Below are 22,823 nucleotides of genomic sequence, written 5' to 3' on the forward strand. Positions count from 1 at the left end.
TGACCTCTACTCGGCGAAAGGACGCTTTATGGTTCCAGAGAAATCATGATGAGTCAATATATAGGTGGAAATCTCTTATATATATTTAGAAGATTTATTTATTTCAAAACACAATATACACCTAAACAATTTAAAATTAAACAAATTAATACATGAATGATGAAATGAATACATGGATTAAAAACACAAAAAATTACAAATAATTAAAATATTTGAACTTCACATATACATTAATTAAGTTCAATATTTGTAATCTAATATATAAAATTCTCGTGTCGCAGTGTTTGTAGTTAAACTCCTCCGAAACGGCTTGACCGATTCTCATAAAATTTTGTGTGCATATTAGGTAGGTCTAAACATCGAACAATATCTATTTTTTATCCCCCTTAATGTTAAGGGTAGTCCACCCCTAATTTTTTTTTTAATTTTTAGATAAAATATTTTTTTCTTTATTTTATTATGATTTGGCATTGAAAAATACATACAACCCTAAATTTTCACCCTTCTACCACCAACCCCTATTATTAAATAGCGCAAGACAACGTTTGCCGAGTTAGCTAGTAAATAAATAAAAAGTGACACTCATCATCATAACTAAAATAATCAATCAATATCAAAAATAAATAACAATTATCATAATCAAAATAAATAAAAATTAGGAATAAAATATCATAATAAAATATACATTAATTAATATAAATTATATATAAATAAATAAAATTTAACAATCGTTTATTTCAAAAGACAAAAAAATTACACCCTACAAAATCACAACGAAAATAGCCAAAAACAGAAATTAAGAACCACTATCATCAAGTTTTGCTTTTAATTGAAAATGGTTCTTTACATCGTAAGTTTTTATTTTACCCGTTATTATTTTATTTATATTATTACAATAATTATAAATCATAAATCTTATTAACTAGATTTATTATGAAATCAATATTTTTTTCTCGGTGTTCTGTACAACGGGTGAATGGTACATTAAAATTGGCTATGGTTAATACAGCAGTTTTTAAATATTCCTTAAGCAATTTCCTATAAATATTCTTTTTTAGGATTTCATAAAAATATGATTTATTAAAATCACTGCTGGGATAGCAAAGCCAACGTCAACCTGCATACTCTCGGAATTTAATATATATGCTCTCATGGCCTTCTGGTGCCATACTTGTGCATATATGGCATTACTTGAAGATTTTACTTATCAGTTTTTTTAAAAGAATAACCATTTACATATTTCAGGGGTGCCATAATAGTAGGATTATTTCCTAATTCCTGAATGGAAACTAGCTCCATGTCTATAAAGTCCAAAAGTCCAGAGTTTCAGTCAACTTGGTGTCAATATTTTCTGTGATTAATAATGTAGGTAGTGCATCACAGAAGTCCCCTTTTCTCAGAAGTCACAATTTTTTCCATGGATGTAGCCACAGTTCAAATTAATAACCACTAAGGTGGCATAGGAGTTTTCAAACTGATCATAAGTTGAGTTGTTGTTACGACACCCAAGGCTTCGAATAGCGCCATTTTCTAATGGGTCTTGGTTTAAGTGCCGCAACCAGACAGATGTAACATAATAAATTAGGTTTTTTTTTAGTCAGACTTCAATTGCTTCTAGTGTCCATACCCAATTATTTACAATGGGAACATATGCATATACTTTCCCAGCAGGATTTACAAATTACATGGATTTAAATTTTTTTATTGCTTCTATCCACTTTTTGTGGTGCTCAGATGTTGGAGTCTCTGGACCTAATTTCGCCCATAAAATGAAGCAATGATGCAGTGTCTCAACTGAAACTGATCTGAAAAGAAAACAGATTTTAATAAAATTTACGCTAAGTATGTAGTTAGTATTATTAAGCTTTCTTCAATTAGGAATTTGTGTTCTTACAATTTCAATTAGAATAATGAACTGTAAAGCAAAACGCAAAATTTCACAGGAAGAGCCTGTGTCAAAATAACAATTCTATAGATACTCTCTTGCAGTAATATTATCTTCCTCACAAGCAAAGTCTCTAATAACTCCCGAAATCAATATATGAAGTTGAGCAGTCGCCTTGTTAGAAGTGCTTAATTGATTGTAATAATCTATAAAAATAAATAATATTGGAGTGTCTCTTTGTAATATTAAAATGATTGATTTTTACTACATGGATATGGATGTGTACACTGTATATATACCAAAATATTTTTTTTTACAATTTTTGTCTGTGTTTGTTCCGGCTAATCTTTGAAATGGCTGGACCGATTGGTGACTTACTGGCAGATAGCTGATGTAATATAAGGAATAATTAGGCTACTTTTATTTTAGAACTTTAATTATTTTATAACGCTGCGAACTGAACAATATTTTTTTTTAGTTCTAGTTACATAATATATTCACAGGTACCTGTTAAACTAATTGCTGACACTTTTGGTATAATCTGAGGGTGCTGTGAATGTCTATTTTTACCATGTAAATCTTCTTGCACTGTTACTGGACCTGGAATAAAATGAAAAATAAAAATGTTAATTACAATAATTTTTATAAAAATTTACATCTAAACTTGCTAGCTAACTATATAACTTAAAATATAATGCAGAGCTATGTATAATAATTTGATTACACATTAAAATTATTAAATATTCTAAAATCTCAGCTCTCTCTGAATAGATGAAATGGACTAGTTGCAGCCGCATTGATCACTAGACGAAATCTATTTGCGCAATTGATTGAAAAAGAGATTTGCCACGTCAAATTTACTAAACGATGGCGTTACCTTTCATATGTAAGTATTTTTTAATCATATTATTACTGAATACTTCTTTTAATCCTTTTTTAAACTTAAAAATTACAAATGTTATCGTCCGTGTTGTTTCGGATTTGTTTAACAACACAGTTTCCCTATATATTATTATACTCTTTGCAACACAGGCCGCTCGCCCTCATACAATATGCGGATCGGTCGAGCAACTGATCCGAGTCTATTTCCGAGAAGTTGCTGTCGCCGAGCGATAGTGTTGTTACCAGTTTGTTTGTAGATAGTTATCGATAAAAACGGCAAAGGCAAAGGAGGAGAGAGACGTATTTGCGATTCTGCCTTATTTATAATATAACATTGCGTGCTTAATTTTAATATACATAGTTTTATAATAAAATTGCATTAAATTAAATATAATACAATCCTATAGTCTAGTTCACATAGGATGGGTACAAAGAGCAACACGGAGGGCAGTAGCCATGTACAGGCGTTCCCCTCTGTCAAGGTATAAGGCCAAATGGCCATATACAAACAATAAAACTAGTTGCCGCCGCACTGATCACTAGACTAAATCTAGTTGCGCGATTGAATCAACGTCCTTCAAAAAATGCCGAATTGTTCTGTTTTTTACTGCAAAAAAAGATCTGCCATATCAAATTTACTAAAACATGGCGTTACCTTTCATACGTAAGTATTTTTTAATCACATTATTACTTATATACTTCTTTTAAACCTTTTTTAAACATAAAAATTACAAATATTATCGGTCGTGTTGACTCGATTTGTTGCCAACACAGGCCGCTCGCCCGCATACAATATGCGGATCAGTCGAGCGACTGATCGGAGTCTATTTCCGAGAAGTCACTGTCGCCGAGCGATAGTGTTGTTACCGGTTTGTTTGTGGATGGTTATCGATAAAAATGGCAAAGGCAAAAGAGGAGACAGACATTTTTGAGATTTTGATTTATTTAAAATATTATATTGCTAGCTTTTTTTAATAAACATAGTTATATAATAAAATTGCATTAAATTAAATATAATACACGTAATATGAGTATTATTACATTTTACTAGAATTACTTAATGTGAACTTCGACCATAATGTTTTATATAAAAATTTGGCAGGTTTTCTGAAAATCCAAATTTAAGGGATACATGGAAAAAAATGTAATAACAGATAAACCTGGACGCCCACAAAAAATAGTGTAATTTGTTCAGATCATAACAATACCACTAACTTTCAAGTGTTGGCGAACAATAGAAGGATTAGTCTAGGGCACCAAACCGACACTAACGCCACACTGTTTTTGTCCCGTAAGTTTTTTTTTTTTTTGTCTCATGTACAAGGTAATCAAGATATGGTTCACCTTAGTCATAGTAGTGAAATGAAGCTTAGATTTATCAAATTTGAAAATGAACAATGTCCATCCTTTCAGAGTCATCAACAAATCATTAAATCTAGCAGATGACAAGCTATCATATCTTATGATGCCATTAGTGTTACGCTCCCTGCTCTTGATTCGTTGACATCTCAAAATGTATGTTAACTTTAAATCGTTTATTGTAGAATGGCATTGTTTGGTACAACAACGTTGGACCAAACGTATTGTGACATAATTATAATAGTTAGACATAGGCTGTCGCGACACTTTTTAACTGACTTCCAAAAAGGGGAGGTTCTCAATTCGACTGTATTTTTTTATGTATGTTACTTCAGAACTTTTGACTGGGTGGATCGATTTTGATGATTTTTAATTTAACAGAAAGCTGATGTTTATCATGTGGTCACGTTTAAATTTCATCGAAATCTGATTACAACTTTTTGAGTAACCTTTGATAACGCGTATATATTACGTATATTGTATTACTTGTCGATGTAATTGAAGTCAGTATTTTTTTTTTTTCGTTTGCGAGCAAATACAATTATTGTAGATAATGATCTGTTGTACAAAGTCTTACTACATTATATATTTCTATTATCATTAGTTTTTGCAGCGCACGCAATGCAGGAATTTTTTAGGTTATTTTTTTATCGCTTGGGTTACATTATTGGAGTTTTAGTAAGAATTCCTAATATTTTTGAAAATATAGTATAACCTATGTCGCTTAAGGATTATGTAGCTTCTCAACGGTGAAATATTTTTTTGAATCGGTCCAGTAGTTTCGGAGCCTATTCAATGCTAACAAACAAACAATCAAATCTTTAATCTTTATAATCGTTTATTTTACATGAAGATGTTTGATTTGTAGTATATAATAAATTAAGCCTATTTTTATAATAACATCTTACCTTTGTACCACTTTAAAAACCTTATTTCCCTAAACGAGTACTTGAATTTATCGATAATGGATATCGACAGTTGTTACAACCATGGCTGTAAGAAACTTGTCAGTGTAGTTGCGGCGTGTCATTATACAGTAATGACACAGAATGTATCTATGTGTGTGTGAAAAATGTAAGTGTGATTTTAATTTAGTATGTGTGAGTTTCGTAATGACAGACGATTATTTTTGTGTGGGAATTAGATAAAGTGTGCATGTGTGTAATTTCCCCCCGCAAAAAACGACAGACAATTTTGTATCGGTAGCAGACGCAATGGCTACTCCCCTCCGTGTTGCTCTATGGATGGGTACCATGGAGCATAGAGAAGAGGAGAACGATCGCTATAGAAAATAGTGTCCCGAAAATAACCTACCCCACCCCAGCCCGCAAAATAATGATATTTGTAATAAAAAAAAATACTAGTTGATAGATTTTGAATTGCTCAATTCAACTACGTTGTCCTTTTAAATTGCTCACCTCAAATTATATAATTAAAAATCAAAAAGTAAAAAAAAAAACAAATATTTTCAAACTCCTATATCTTTCGATTTATACAATATTTTAAATTGCTCAAAGTGTTAAAAAACTGCTCAAGTTGCATTTATAATTGCTCAAGTATAGTTTGGAACAGATCCACTTCCCTTAATTTTTAAATAAATATAAATAGTTTGCACAAATAAAATATTGATATTTGTAAAAAAAAAATACTAATCGATACATTTTCAATAGCTCAATTCGACTACGTTGTCTTTTTAAATTGCTCACCTCAAATTATTTAATTATAAATTAAAAAAGTCGTTGAAAAATATTCTTTTATCAATATTTTCAAACTCCTGTATCTTTTGATGTATACAATATTTTAAATTGCTCAACGTGTTAAAACCCTGCTGAAGTTACATTTATAATTGCTCAAGTACAGATTTGAACAGCTCCACTTTCCTTAATTTTTAAATAAATATATAAGGTTGGAACAAATTTAACGTTTATATCGATAAAGTGAGCGCTGCAGATGCGCATAGACAATGATGGGAAGCCAAAAAAAATTGCGGATATTCGTAATTAAAAGATGCTAATCGTTCGATTTTCAATAGCTCAATTCAACTACGTTGGCCTTTTAAATTGCTCACTTCAAATTATTTAATTAAAAATCAAAAAAGTCGTTGAAAAAAAAATTCATTTATCAATATTTTCAAACTCCTATATCTTTTGATGTATACAATATTTTAAATTGCTCAACGTGTTAAAACCCTGCTGAAGTTGCATTTATAATTGCTCAAGTACAGATTTGAACAGCTCCACTTTCCTTAATTTTTAAATTTAAATAAATTGTTTGAACAAATAAATTAATGATATTTGTAAAAAAAATACTAATCGATACATTTTCAATAGCTCAATTCAACTACGTTATCCTTTTAAATTGCTCACCTCAAATTATTTAATTATAAATCAAAAAAGTCGTTGAAAAAATTCATTTATCAATATTTTCAAACTCCTACATCTTTTGATGTATACAATATTTTAAATTGCTCAACGTGTTAAAACCCTGCTGAAGTTGCATTTATAATTGCTCAAATACAGTTTTGAACAACTCCGCTTTCCTTAATTTTTAAATAAATATAAATAGTTTGAACAAATTTATCGTTTATATCATAAGACAGGTGTATATACGCTGCGCGTGCGCATAGACAATGATGGGAAGCCAAAAAATTGCGGATATTCGTAATAAAAAAGATACTAATCGATAGATTTTCAATAGCTCAATTCAACTACGTTGTCCTTTTAAATTGCTCACCTCAAATTATTTAATTAAAAATCAAAGAAGTCGTTGAAAAAAATTCATTTATCAATATTTTCAAACTCCTATATCTTTTGATGTATACAATATTTTAAATTGCTCAAAGTGTTAAAGAACTGCTCAAGTTGCATTTATAATTGCTCAAGTTCAGTTTGGAACAGCCCCACTTTTTTGGCAGGCAGATTTCATACTTTCCTCGTATAATTAAAATAATTACCTACTTTTATTAGTTATCAGGATTCACATACATTGTTAAAGTAACATTACTTTCCACTGTTATCCTCAATTGCCGGTTGCTTCTATTAAATAGTTTAAGGTGAGCAATTTAAAAGGCCAACGTAGTTGAATTGAGCTATTGAAAATCTATCGATTAGTATCTTTTTTATTACGAATATCCGCAATTTTTTTGCTTCGCATCATTGTCTATGCGTACGCGCAGCGTACACCTGTCTTATGATATAAACGTTAAATTTGTTCAAACTATTTATATTTATTTAAAAATTAAGTAAAGTGGGGCTGTTCCAAACTGTACTTGAGCAATTATAAATGCAACTTGAGCAGTTCTTTAACACTTTGAGCAATTCAAAATATTGTATACATCAAAAGATATAAAAGATATAGGAGTTTGAAAATATTGATAAATGAATTTTTTTCAACGACTTTTTTGATTTTTAATTAAATAATTTGAAGTGAGCCATTTAAAAGGCCGACGTAGTTGAATTGAGCTATTGAAAATCGAACGATTAGCATCTTTTAATTACGAATATCCGCAATTTTTTTGGCTTCCCATCATTGTCTATGCGCATCTGCAGCGCTCACTTTATCGATATAAACGTTAAATTTGTTCCAACTTTACATATTTATTTAAAAATTAAGTAAAGTGGGGCTGTTCCAAACTGTACTTGAGCAATTATAAATGCAACTTGAGCAGTTCTTTAACACTTTGAGCAATTCAAAATATTGTAAACATCAAAAGATATAAAAGATATAGGAGTTTGAAAATATTGATAAATGAATTTTTTTCAACGACTTTTTTGATTTTTAATTAAATAATTTGAAGTGAGCCATTTAAAAGGCCGACGTAGTTGAATTGAGCTATTGAAAATCGAACGATTAGCATCTTTTAATTACGAATATCCGCAATTTTTTTGGCTTCCCATCATTGTCTATGCGCATCTGCAGCGCTCACTTTATCGATATAAACGTTAAATTTGTTCCAACTTTACATATTTATTTAAAAATTAAGGAAAGTGGAGCTGTTCAAATCTGTACTTGAGCAATTATAAATGCAACTTCAGCAGGGTTTTAACACGTTGAGCAATTTAAAATATTGTATACATCAAAAGATATAGGAGTTTGAAAATATTGATAAATGAATTTTTTTCAACGACTTCTTTGATTTTTAATTAAATAATTTGAGGTGAGCAATTTAAAAGGACAACGTAGTTGAATTGAGCTATTGAAAATCTATCGATTAGTATCTTTTTTATTACGAATATCCGCAATTTTTTGGCTTCCCATCATTGTCTATGCGCACGCGCAGCGTATATACACCTGTCTTATGATATAAACGATAAATTTGTTCAAACTATTTATATTTATTTAAAAATTAAGGAAAGCGGAGTTGTTCAAAACTGTATTTGAGCAATTATAAATGCAACTTCAGCAGGGTTTTAACACGTTGAGCAATTTAAAATATTGTATACATCAAAAGATGTAGGAGTTTGAAAATATTGATAAATGAATTTTTTCAACGACTTTTTTGATTTATAATTAAATAATTTGAGGTGAGCAATTTAAAAGGATAACGTAGTTGAATTGAGCTATTGAAAATGTATCGATTAGTATTTTTTTTACAAATATCATTAATTTATTTGTTCAAACAATTTATTTAAATTTAAAAATTAAGGAAAGTGGAGCTGTTCAAATCTGTACTTGAGCAATTATAAATGCAACTTCAGCAGGGTTTTAACACGTTGAGCAATTTAAAATATTGTATACATCAAAAGATATAGGAGTTTGAAAATATTGATAAATGAATTTTTTTTTCAACGACTTTTTTGATTTTTAATTAAATAATTTGAAGTGAGCAATTTAAAAGGCCAACGTAGTTGAATTGAGCTATTGAAAATCGAACGATTAGCATCTTTTAATTACGAATATCCGCAATTTTTTTTGGCTTCCCATCATTGTCTATGCGCATCTGCAGCGCTCACTTTATCGATATAAACGTTAAATTTGTTCCAACCTTATATATTTATTTAAAAATTAAGGAAAGTGGAGCTGTTCAAATCTGTACTTGAGCAATTATAAATGTAACTTCAGCAGGGTTTTAACACGTTGAGCAATTTAAAATATTGTATACATCAAAAGATACAGGAGTTTGAAAATATTGATAAAAGAATATTTTTCAACGACTTTTTTAATTTATAATTAAATAATTTGAGGTGAGCAATTTAAAAAGACAACGTAGTCGAATTGAGCTATTGAAAATGTATCGATTAGTATTTTTTTTTTACAAATATCAATATTTTATTTGTGCAAACTATTTATATTTATTTAAAAATTAAGGGAAGTGGATCTGTTCCAAACTATACTTGAGCAATTATAAATGCAACTTGAGCAGTTTTTTAACACTTTGAGCAATTTAAAATATTGTATAAATCGAAAGATATAGGAGTTTGAAAATATTTGTTTTTTTTTTTACTTTTTGATTTTTAATTATATAATTTGAGGTGAGCAATTTAAAAGGACAACGTAGTTGAATTGAGCAATTCAAAATCTATCAACTAGTATTTTTTTTTATTACAAATATCATTATTTTGCGGGCTGGGGTGGGGTAGGTTATTTTCGGGACACTATTTTCTATAGCGATCGTTCTCCTCTTCTCTATGCTCCATGGTACCCATCCATAGAGCAACACGGAGGGGAGTAGCCATTGCGTCTGCTACCGATACAAAATTGTCTGTCGTTTTTTGCGGGGGGAAATTACACACATGCACACTTTATCTAATTCCCACACAAAAATAATCGTCTGTCATTACGAAACTCACACATACTAAATTAAAATCACACTTACATTTTTCACACACACATAGATACATTCTGTGTCATTACTGTATAATGACACGCCGCAACTACACTGACAAGTTTCTTACAGCCATGGTTGTAACAACTGTCGATATCCATTATCGATAAATTCAAGTACTCGTTTAGGGAAATAAGGTTTTTAAAGTGATACAAAGGTAAGATGTTATTATAAAAATAGGCTTAATTTATTATACTACAAATCAAACATCTTCATGTAAAATAAACGATTATAAAGAGTAAAGATTTGATTGTTTGTTTGTTAGCATTGAAGAGGCTCCGAAACTACTGGACCGATTCAAAAAATTATTTCACCGTTGAGAAGCTACACTATCCTTAAGCGACATAGGTTATACTATATTTTCAAAAATATTAGGAATTCTTACTAAAACTCCAATAATGTAACCCAAGCGATAAAAAAATAACCTAAAAAATTCCTGCATTGCGTGCGCTGCAAAAACTAATGATAATAGAAATATATAATGTAGTAAGACTTTGTACAACAGATCATTATCTACAATAATTGTATTTGCTCGCAAACGAAAAAAAAAATACTGACTTCAATTACATCGACAAGTAATACAATATACGTAATATATATGCGTTATCAAAGGTTACTCAAAAAGTTGTAATCAGATCTCGATGAAATTTGAACGCGATCACATGATAAACATCAGCTTTCTATTAAATTAAAAATCATCAAAATCGGTCCGCCCATTCAAAAGTTCTGAAGTAACATACATAAAAAAATACAGTCGAATTGAGAACCTCCTCCCTTTTTAGAAGTCGGTTAAAAAGTGTCGCGACAGCATATATCTAACTATTATAATTATGTCACAATACGTTTGGTGCAACGTTGTTGTACCAAACAATGCCAGTCTACAATAAACGATTTAAAGTTAACATACATTTTGAGGAGTTGATGATGTACACGGTAATGTCAACGAATCGGGAATAGGGAGCGTAGCACTAATGGCATCGTAAGATGACAGCTTGTCATCTGCTAGATTGAACGATTTGTTGATGACTCTGAAAGGATGGACAAAGTTTGATCGTATCTCTCACTTCCGTGCTCAGATCAAATGGCTCCCTATTCGCCTTCACCGTGATATGCATATCCTATCTACTCTCTTTAACATCATACGTGACCCAAACTCTCCTTCTTATCTTCGATCCCGTTTTCACATCCTACCCTCTCCTAATCGTTCTAGGCGCCCTGGCATTACACCAAAGCTGGATGTACCTAAGTGCAATACCAAATTCAAACTGAATTCATTTGCGGTACGCACCTCTATACTGTGAAACAAACTCCCAGAAAGCATTCAAAAGAGTCCTTCTCTTGTTTTCTTCAAACGTAAATTAAAGGAGCACTTTATTTCTCAATTCAATTTACAATCATCTACTTAATGAATATGTAAGTATATAATTACCTATAATACATGTAATGCATGATAATGCATTTGTATTTATGTGTGTACGTATGTATGTGTATGTATGTATGTATGTAAGTAGTGTGTGTGTATATATTTAAGTATGATATCTATATGTATCTATGTAATCGTATGTATTTATACCTGTAAGTATGTAATATATTACAGTTCTTTAGCTATTACGTTATTATTTCTTACCCATACCAGCCCGAATAGCAGGTGCTGCAGCGGCCTTTGGCAAACTTAAATCCCGTGTCTGGAATTCACACGACCTCAAATTGCAAACTAAAATATTAGTGTACAAAGCGATTGTCCTGCCCACATTATTGTACGCTTCAGAGACCTGGTGCTGCTATAAAGCAGATATCAAGAAGTTAGACACATTTCACCTCAAATGTCTAAGATCCATATTGCGCATTAAGTGGCAGGACCGAATTTCAAACACCGAAGTATTGCGTCGTACAGGTATGTCTGGAATTGAAGCTCTCATAATGAAAAGTCAACTGAGATGGAGCGGTCACCTCCTACGCATGCCCGATAGCAGACTACCGAAGACAGTCTTCTATTCTGAGCTTTCAAACGGAAAGCGAAAACAAGGCGGGCAATACCTTCGCTATAAAGACGTGCTCAAACGCAATCTTGTGGCTTGTCATATACCAACTGAGAGTTGGGAGAGTCTGGCACGTCAAAGACCGGAATGGCGTCGAACCATTCACAAAAGTGTCGACCGTTTTGAATCTGCGCGTCTAGAAGACCTTGATGCGAAACGCCAAGTACGGAAGACTAGGCCAAAACCCTCCTACATTTACACATACGATTCGGCTGGCCAACTATACTGTGCATCTTGCAACCGAGTCTTCAAATCTAAATTCGGTTTCGCTAGCCATATTAGAGCCCACCAGCATAATTTATAGGAATCGCCGTCACCGAATACGGTGTGGACGACATCTCATCTATTATTTCTTGCACTGTGTTCCCCGCTATATGACACTCTCTCTCATGACCATTGGTTGACTGGAAGAGATCTCTTCTAGATATAAGTCCACCTTTGCCATCAACTTTATGTATAATTTTTCTGTACATTATTTTTAGTGCAATAAAGTACATAATAATTGTTAATTTTCAAAGTTGATAAATCAAAGCTTCATTTCACTACTATGACTAAGGTGAAACATGTCTTGATTACCTTGTACATGAGAAAAAAAAACACTTACGGGACAAAAACAGTGTGGCGTTAGTGTTGGTTTGGTGCCCTCGACTAAGCCTTCTATTGTTCGCCAACACTTGAAAGTTAGTGGTATTGATATGATTTGAACAAATTATACTATTTTTTGTGGGCGTCCAGGTTAGTCTGTTATTACAATTTTTTTCCATGTATCCCTTAAATTTGGATTTTTAGAAAACCTGCCAAATTTTTATATAGAACATTATGGTCGAAGTTCACATTAAGTAATTCTAGTAAAATGTATTAATACTCATATTACGTGTATTATATTTAATTTAATGCAATTTTATTATATAACTATGTTTATTAAAAAAGCTAGCAATATAATATTTTAAATAAATCAAAATCTCTCTTTTGCCTTTGCCGTTTTTATCGATAACCATCTACAAACAAACCGGTAACAACACTATCGCTCGGCGACAGTGACTTCTCGGAAATAGACTCCAATCAGTCGCTCGACCGATCCGCATATTGTATGAGGGCGAGCGGCCTGTGTTGGTAAATAAATCGAATCAACACGACCGATAATATTTGTAATTTTTAAGTTTAAAAAAGGTTTAAAAGAAGTATACAAGTAATAATGTGATTAAAAAATACTTACGTATGAAAGGTAACGCCATGTTTTAGTAAATTTCGCACCTTTAATAAAACAAAGACGTAACTCAAAATTTGTGGATTTGGAGATTTTACAATAAAACCCGTCTTCGTCGCGTAAAGAATAGGTAGACTTCGACTCCGGCGTTTTAACTATAAGATACAGAGAGATACGCGACTGTTGCTCTCTTTTCTATCAACTGGAACTGACAACTCAGTTCTTATAAAGTGGCGTGATTCAGAAATGCACCGGCAGTGAGCGGAGATTGAAGTGCTGCCGTTTTGAGTAACATCAAATAATTCGATATTAGATTAAAAGGGATTTAAAATAAAAAGATGATTTTTGTTATACTTCATTCTCTCAGAAAACGCATTTGATAATGATGTGTAACATTTGGATTTACTCCGGTTTTGTTTTAAAAATTGACAAATTTTACAAAGTTAACGCCTAACACTTCAGTTTTATATTGAAATATATGCCTTAGTTGTTGGAGTAATTGGTTAAGTATCACTTTATTGTAATAAATAAGGCTGTTTATAAAAGTCACTTTTGTTTACTTCTTTTTATTATTTAGAATGACGAAAGGTAAGTAAAAACTTTCAACATTAATTCCCTTTTCGTGTAAAAGTTAAGAATAACTTGTAACTGTTGTGCTTATTTGTATAGGTTTTGAAAATGGTCTTAGAGCTCACAATTTTTTTTAAGTTTAATGCTACATTCAGAAACTGAACACCACAATGAAGAGTTACAGCGTATCGAGCGTAAAAGTTATAAGATAAACATAATAGTGTATCATTACAACCTATACAGTCCACTGCTGGACATAGGCCTCCACAAGCTTTCGCCAAAAATAGCGTGAACTTATGTGTTTTGCCCATAGTCACCACGCTGGGCAGGCGGGTTGGTGACCGCAGGGCTGGCTTTGTCGCTCCGAAGACGCTGCTGCCTGTCTTCGGCCTGTGTATTTCAAAGCCAGCAGTTGGATGGTTATCCCACCACCGGTTGGCTTTTTAAGTAATATAATAATAGTGTAATAAGTTATAATTTTTTTTTTTCATCTGATTACTGTAATAAATGTGAAAGTTTATGAGGATGACGTATGGATGGATGATTGTTACTCTTTTATGGCAAAACGACTGAATAGATTATTGTCATTCAACAATGCTGCTATTTTGACGTTAAATAATTTTGATTATTATTCATCCTTAAAATATACTACAGTGTTATGAATTATTGTTATTTTAGACTAAAGAAGCTATGCAGGTTGAAGAGGAAAATCAACAAAATACATATATCTCCAGAGCCCAAAAATGTAACTGCAGAGCTGACGAAAATGATGACACCGACTCAATATTTCACTGTCACTTATGAGTTGACGAGAAAAATGACACCTAAATAATACTAGCCATTTACAGTCCTCTAGTTCGTCTTCAAGATCATCTTCATCTAGTTCCGATTCATCTAGCTCATCATCGTCAAGCTCTTCTAGCTCATCTTCATCCAGTTTTTCAAGCTCCAATAGTTCAATGCCTACCTAAAACCCTGCCCCAGAAAACGTTACAATGGATTGCGAAGAAAAGACGTCTTACACCAATTCACCACAAAATACTGAGCCAAATATGAGCAAATTCAGCTGAGAGAGCGACGAAATTGCAATAGTGTGGCCAGTTACAATATTTCTCCAGTATAATACACAGATCTAAGTGACATCGACCTGAGTGACGACGATGCACTGTAGATTTTCATACGTTGTTTAATAAGCCTGTCAACAGAAGAAATTTTATGTTTGAAAATCAAAGTTCTTCTGACTCTGACTGCAATAATAAACCAAATATTTGTCAGTCAGTTCAGCCTATTGCAATGCACTGCTGGACATAGGCTTCCCCAAGTTCGCGCTAGACATCCCCGTTTTCCGCAATCCTCATCCAGCTTACACCGGCAAACTTAGGTAGATCGTCGGTCCAACGGGCCAGAGGACGTCACACACTGTTTTTGCCAAGACGCGATCTTTACTCCAGGACGCGTCTGCTCCAACAGCCACCGGTCCTGCGCCACAGATGACCAGCCCACTGCCACTTCAACTTGCTAATTGTGTGGGCTATATCGGTTACTTTCGTTCTCTCGCGGTAGTCTCGTTTCTAATCCTATCTTTGAGGGAAACCCCAAGCATGGCCAGTTCCATTGCACGTTGAGGGACTTTATATTTGTGGACCAGTCCCTTCGTCAGTGTCCATGTCTCGGCTCGGTATGTTAACACAGGCAGGACGTATTGCTCGAAGACTTTTGTCTTCAAGCATTGCGGAATCTTCGAAGTGAAGACTCGACGAAGCCTGCCAAATGCCGCCCAGCCCCACCGAATCCTCCTATCGGCCTCCTTCTCAAAGTTGTTGCGGCCTAGTTGGATAGTATGGCCTAAGTAAATATAATCCTGAAAAACTTAGAGAAGGGTACCATCGACCGATACCTGTCTCGGTATGACTTGGTTGTTAGACATAACTTTCGTTTTGTCCAAGTTCATACAGAGAACGACACGTCGGGAGGACTCGTTTAGACCGGCTAGCATTTGGCCTAACTCATCTAACGTGTCCGCAAAGATGACGATATCGTCGGCGAAACGAAGGTGAGAGATGTATTCACCGTCGACATTGATGCCTTGTTCAAGGTCTTAAAGATATCCTCCAGCGCAGTGGTAAACAGTTTCGGTGATATTACATCTTGCTGTCTTACCCCACGCCGCAGGGAAATAGGTATTGTTCTCTGGTCCTGGATATGAACGGTCATCGTCGTTGCGTCGTACATACATCTCAGTACCACGATATATCGCCAGTCGATATGACATCTCTGCAGAGAGTCCAGGACAGCCCAGGTCTCGACACAGTTGAAGGCTTTCTCGCAGTCCACAAATTCCATACACAGCGGCTGATTATATGTCTCTGTCTTTTGAATAATCTGTCGAACAGTATGGATGTGGTCTACGGTGTTGTAGCCATTTCGAAACCCAACCTGCTCTGGTGGTTGGAATTCGTCGATTCTTATGGCGAGACGATTCAAATGTGCAGAAAATATTGATTCCGACGGTATTTAACTTAGGGTTTCACCAACCAAAAAAAGGTCAGTGTGATCTATGTGTATCATATGATAATTCAAACAATGAGCAAAAACAAGATGATAGACAATATAAGAAAGAAGAGACTGCTGATTTTTATACTATTTACTAGCTGACCCCGCAAACGTTGTTTTGCCATATATGTTATTAAACCACTTAACCCCCCCCCCCCCCATTTTAACTTAGGGGTATGAAAAATAGATGTTGTTCGATTCTCAGACCTACCCGATATGCACACAAAATTTCGTGTGAATCGGTCTAGCCGTTTCGGAGGAGTTTAACTACAAACACCGCGACACGAGAATTTTATATATTAGATTATTTGTGGTTAGTAATTATTTGTGATTTTAGGAGATATTTACTAGAGACTAATTGTACCTAATTCTTATAATAGTGTATAGTTTTTGTTTTGTTTAAAAAACAATATTTGTAGCCATAAAGAGATATATAAATATCAGATGATTAATAAAAATTTGTTTAATTTAAAAAAAAGGTGATAAATTTCAGTTTTCGTTTTATAAAAAAATGATGCATTAGTACATACAACGTCATAATTACAATTATATAATCATAAAACGAAACATTGTGATTTATTTTTAAAACTTTTTGTTATGTTTTAATACTAAAGAGAATTTTTTTGAAATACTACCTAAAATATTAAGTAATTTTTGGCATAAAGAGATTTAAGTCGGAACTTTTTTTTCATCTCCATTTTACAGCTATTATAGACTTTAACACAGTTGTTTTTCTATTATTCTATTAATCTCTGTACTTTAAACTACTGATATCAATAGTAAAAGTCATTAAGAGCATTACAAATAATTAGTAATTTTTAATCAAACACAATGCGGAAAAAGTGCTAAACTTCAAACGCCAATTCCCACAAGTTGCGATTTTTGAGTTACATCTTTGTTTTATTAAGGGTGCGATTTGATATGGCAGACCTTTTTTTGCAGCAAAAAACAGAACAATTTGGCATTTTTTGAAGGACGTTGATTCAACGGCGCAACTAGATTTAGTCTAGTGATCAGTGCGGCTGCAACTAGTTTTATTGTACGCATATGGCCATTTGGCCTTATACCTTGACAGAGCGTGTTGATGGCTACTCCCCTCCGTGTTGCTCTTTAGTATGTAGTCGGTAAAACAAGAAACACATACAACTTATGAAAATGGAGCATAGAGAAATATTTCTCTCCATGCTTATATGATTACAAAAAATGACCACTATAAAAATTGACATTTTTTAGAATAAATCGACTATATGTAAAAAAAAAATCTATAGTATTTCAATACTTTCTACTATAATTTTAAACAACATCGAAACATATATAAATGTATATAGAAAAAAATTATCTTTTTTTAATCTACAATATAATCAAGCGGAAATTGAATCTGTGTACCAACTAAACAAAATGAACGAGATAAACAAGAATTCTAAGTTTGTTAGTTTGTCAGTCCACTTGTAACGATCGAAGAGCGGTGAACATCGAGGAGAGGTCGTGGAGGAATTTACCATCTTAGCCACCATCGCCGTTCGCCAATTACACCATGGCTGATACCGAAAAGGCGCCGCAGCCGCAGCCCCAGCAACAACAGCAACCTGAACAACAATCTCAAAATCAGCAAGCCAAGGCGGCTAAACAAAAGCAGGTCATTGGTGAGTGCCGCTACGCCATCTTAGTTTGCGTGTCCCGGTGTTTTAAAAGCACATGGCTCTTGAATGTTTTATTCTCGTAGATTTATATGCAATCCTAGCGAAGAATTTTATAATTTTGTATTAAAACTGAATATCATATTTATTTACATAATGGTTTGTAAAGCATAGCTTTATTATCGATCGTATTATGATCCCGGCATCTGGGCCGCGTTTGTTGCACATGAAATCGCATCAATAGTTCTGCGAAATTTATTTGTTCGTCTGCTTTTAAACGATGTAAATCTAATTCTACCAGTTTAACGTAATATCTTAATATTTAGATTAATTTTGTATTTACGCGTTACGTCGTATTTGAGCGCATACTCTTATAAAATATTCGGCTCCATAAACTTTAAACCGCCATTTTAAGCCTTTGTCTATTTATGCGTGTGTATTAAATCTATAAATATTTAATGGTTAAACTACCTCCATCTTTTTTATAGTTTTTTTTTTGTAATATGGCGTTGATATCGTTTTTATTTTTAATATATGAATATATACTGTTATTTTTTATACACGACTCTTTATTTATATATTTCTTCGGTACTTTCAGTTTTCAAATATAGTAATTATTCTTTATAAGATTGATATAAGATGTATAAATCTCCTAAACTACAAAAAATATTTTAGAAAATATAAGCTTTTTTTTTTCAATTTGAAGTAAAATTCAAACGGGTTAAAAATTAATTAAATGTTTTATTAATTGTTCTGATTAGTTCTATATATAAGTTTAATATGTATGTAAACTAAAATCCTTTTTTTTTTCAGCTGAAAAGGTTTCGGGCACCGTAAAATGGTTTAACGTCAAGAGTGGATATGGTTTCATCAATAGGTAATTTTCATTTATTAAATACAATAACTTGAAACATAGCAGCTTTAGGTATATATGCATTGAAGTATACAGTAACTTGTCTTTGATATTCTTTGTCAAAATTGTTAAATCTTATTATCTTTGTTACCTAATGAGAAATCATTATTTTGCTCACTATGAAACATTTATTAATTAATTTGCTTAGTAATCAATTTAAATGGAAATGTATACTGATACCTGATGATGACATGTTTGACAAAGTATTGGCAAAAAGGTTATAACATTAACATGTTTGAAATAGTGTGTATTACACATAAGATAAACATGTACATTTTATAAATGAAAAACGCAAAAACTGACAAGATTTATTATACCTATGTATGTGAGGTCATTTTAATGTATACAGTTTGATGAAAACAATTATTTTTATAATGTTTCTGAGAAGTGTTGCTGTGTCATTTGACATGTATGTATATTAATACATAATCAAATATTCTCAAGATGCCACTAAAATCTATATACATATATTTATAATGTTTTCCATATTGAGTATAAGAAAATAAATACAATCTATAACCAGCTCTAAAAAATGAAATTATTAATAGTATAATTATACCTAATAAGTAGTAGTAGATGTGATTATTAATTTATATTTTGTTTTCCAACAAGTATCATTACATAGTATGAGACTCACGCGCTGCCTACTGCGCTACCGAGGCTGTATCGATCATTACATAGTATAAAACAAAGTCGGTTCCAGTTGTTAGTTGTCTGTTGTATACTTAGATTTTTAAAACTATGCAATGAATTTTGATGCTTGTTTTGTCTCTATGCTTAGATTTTTAAAACTACGCAATGGATAAATAGAGTGAATCTAGAACAAGGTTTATATGTATAATACATACATAATATAGTAGAGGAACACTGATAGTTTTTGCAACCGTGCCAAGCCAGGGCGATGCGCTAGTCTATATAAATAAATAAAATTGAAGTGTCTGTTTGTAATATTAAAATAACCGTTTTTTTTTTCTAAATGCGTATGGATGTATACATGGTACTTATACCTAAATAATTTTTCTCTGTGTTTGTTCCGGCTAATCTTTGAAATGGCTGGGCCCATTTTGGTGACTTACTGGCAGATAGCTGATGTAATAAGGAATAATTAGGCAACTTTTATTTTAAAAATATATTTATTTTGTAACTGCAAACTGAACAATATTTTTTTTATTCCACGTGGATGAAGTCTCGGGCACAGCTAGTATGATATAAATTTTAAAGAACAGCAGCTAGTATTTGAAATTTGGGAATATAGTAGCGGAAGAGTATAATTCATTTCTAAATGAAAGGAAACTGATCTTAAGAGATTAAAATAATTTTTTGGGTATGATTATAAAATAGAAACGTTAGTAGAGGGTAGTAGGTATGATTATAAAATAGAAATTTTATTAGAGGGTAGGTATGATTATAAAATAGAAATTGTAGTAGCAGAACAGTAAGTAATAAAAATGATTGAAATTGTATGAAAATTAGATATTTTATGTTACTTAACGTTATTTTTTCCAAAATTTTTATTATAGGAATGACACGAAGGAGGATGTATTTGTGCACCAGACGGCGATCGTCCGTAACAACCCACGTAAGGCTGTGCGCTCGGTTGGCGACGGCGAGGCGGTGGAGTTCGCCGTGGTGGCCGGCGAGAAAGGCTATGAAGCAGCCGGAGTGACTGGCCCCGGTGGCGAGCCGGTCAAGGGCTCACCCTACGCTGCCGACAAACGTCGCGGCTTCCCACGCCAGTCAGTATCTATAGTAGCCAATAGTATACTATTTTTTTTTATTTTCATAGGGTTTAATTACGAACAATTTTCATATGTAACTAACAAAAACTGACAAAATGAATGCAGTAATAACTATTTTTCAACAATCTCTAAAATTCATGAGTTAGGTATATTAAAAATTGACAAATTTTTATATCATAGATTCTACCCTCGGCCTGGAGGCGGACGTGGTGGTGAGGGTGCTCCCCGCCGAGGTGGCATGGGACGTCGTGGGCCCCCGCCCAACCAAGGGGGCGCGCAGGGTGATGAGGGCCAGGAAGGAGGTGGTGCACCACCACAGCGTAGGTGAGTGAAATCGGGAACAAGTTTTCATTATAAATAAAAGTATTTTGACTTTATCTAACTATAAATAATATATTGAAATATTATTTTAGCTACTTCCGTCGTAATTTCCGCGGAGGACGCCGTGGGGGTGGTCCGCGGCCTATGTACCGTGGTGGATATCGGTATGTGCGCCCACGCAACAATCAGGGGCAAAATCCAAACCTAAGTCAAGGACCAGGCCCTCGTCAAAATGGTCAAGAAGGTGAAGTACAAGCTTCTGCTTCCACAACACAAGCACAGGGCAAGGGTAAAGCTACCAACAAGGCCGCCGGTACAACCATCGAGACCACCACCAATGAGAGCCAGGCTTGAAAGGCCTTCATATAGTGTGGCACGCCTCTAGTAGTGTATATGAATTCCAGCCGTGCCGCACACCATCACAACTTACTGTCTTGTCTATTCAACTACAGAGTGTTTTGTTGCATCATTGCAATCGGTGATCAGATTATTGTAAACCAATTTTATGTGTAGAGGTAACTATTTTAAGGGGGTGTCACAAGTGGAACTGCATATTATCTTGGATGAGCGATGTGATAGTTTTATTTTATAATATGTTTTATACTATTTGGCCATTGGGCGACGATCGATAAAATCAAATTATTTTTTCTATTTAATAAGTATTATGGATTGCTGCACGCATTTGCCTCTATTAAATTGTATGTTTTAATATTAAAAGGTTTTTTTATGATTATTGGTATACCTGTAAAATTATAATGTCCTTTAAATGAGAAGTTGTGCAATTTTAAATTATAATATGTATGTATTTGTATTGAGAAATGATATGCAGGTTCCGGGGCCCCAAGAGGATCTTATATTTTTTTCAACTTCTAAAAGTTTTTATTTCATGTATCATTTTTTAAAATTTTAGTTGTACTTGTAACATTAACACTCAGAATTAAACTTCTTTTTACCTGTGTGAAATTTATTTTATTTTTAAATAAATTATTTATTTTTATAGAGACAATTCTTACTATCCCAGTCGATAATTTTATTCCTTTATGTTTTATTTTGAGTCAGAATTTTTTTTATATATTATTTAAATACTAAGTTAACATACCTTATTACTTGCCTCTTATTTATATTAATTATCCTGATGCAGGATTAATTTTTATAGAAGTTATTTATGTAAACTGTATTTTTTTTATATTTGATAAAAAGTAAACATTGAACAAAAATCACTATTGACTTTTACCCCACCACAAAATTGGAGTAATGTTGATCCACCACATACATCCAGTAATGATGATTATTCACTACTCATAATTATTCCACACGTCAAGAGCCTGTTTATACATAGGGGTCGTCTCCACGAGCGAGAGTATCGTTATCGCGGCGATGTGACGAGCGGCAATAAGCGCGCGTAACGTCTTATCGTCGCTACTGGTGGCCAGGGCTGCCAGATGGGGCGATTTGTCGCGAATTGGGCGATTTTTTTCATGGATACGCTCCTTTTTTAAGTTTGGGCGACAAGTCGCAAATTAGCCTCAGCGTTGGCAACAAGTTAAAAGTACAAAAACCGTTACAAAAAAATATTGTTTTTTTTTTAATGTCCCAATAAGCTTCCTTTAATTTTGAAATTGAGTCATTATATTTTATCTGTATCTTTTATTTTATCTTTTGTATCTTGGGACATCATGTAAGATAATAATATTTTAAATAAATAATTTTTAATTTCAAGTCTGTTATGATACTGTCATAAAAAACTGACAGACAGATCCTAGTGTATATTCAAACTTTTATTGGGCGACTGCTAAGAATATTTTGCGACTTTCGATCATAGATGGGGCGACTTGAATCAAAACTTGCTGGCAAGCCTGCTGGTGGCGCTTTCGCATAGAGCGACCGAGCGGCA

The 22,823-nt window shown here is 33.1% G+C and overlaps 1 protein-coding gene and 1 long non-coding RNA gene across 2 annotated transcripts; one reads left to right on the top strand and one right to left on the bottom strand.

Moving 5' to 3' along the window:
* Positions 1-715: 715 nt before the first annotated feature.
* Positions 716-2,741, bottom strand: LOC123668686. The gene is made up of 3 exons (XR_006745621.1): positions 2,610-2,741; positions 2,393-2,485; positions 716-1,805 (listed from the first exon to the last, which is right to left on the bottom strand). It is a non-coding gene; the product is annotated as an uncharacterized LOC123668686 (long non-coding RNA).
* A 15,000-nt stretch (positions 2,742-17,741) lies between these two features.
* LOC123668694 (Y-box factor homolog) lies at positions 17,742-21,887 on the top strand. The gene is made up of 5 exons (XM_045602396.1): positions 17,742-17,962; positions 18,770-18,833; positions 20,390-20,605; positions 20,789-20,932; positions 21,022-21,887. Exons 1-5 carry the CDS (start codon positions 17,854-17,856, stop codon positions 21,281-21,283), a joined length of 795 nt encoding a protein of 264 aa, XP_045458352.1. The 5' UTR covers positions 17,742-17,853; the 3' UTR covers positions 21,284-21,887.
* The last annotated feature ends 936 nt before the right edge of the window (positions 21,888-22,823 follow it).

Source organism: Melitaea cinxia, chromosome Z (genome assembly GCF_905220565.1).
Source record: "Melitaea cinxia chromosome Z, ilMelCinx1.1, whole genome shotgun sequence".
NCBI classification, from domain to species: Eukaryota; Metazoa; Arthropoda; class Insecta; order Lepidoptera; family Nymphalidae; genus Melitaea; species Melitaea cinxia.

What these genes read in the sequence shown, in the direction of transcription:
- LOC123668694 (XM_045602396.1), top strand. Translation starts at nt 17,854, where the DNA reads ATGGCTGATACCGAAAAGGCGCCGCAGCCGCAGCCCCAGCAACAACAG. An exon ending in TAAACAAAAGCAGGTCATTG is followed by an intron (nt 17,963 to 18,769) that starts GTGAGTGCCGCT and finishes TTTTTTTTTCAG; the next exon opens with CTGAAAAGGTTTCGGGCACC. An exon ending in GGATATGGTTTCATCAATAG is followed by an intron (nt 18,834 to 20,389) that starts GTAATTTTCATT and finishes TTTTTATTATAG; the next exon opens with GAATGACACGAAGGAGGATG.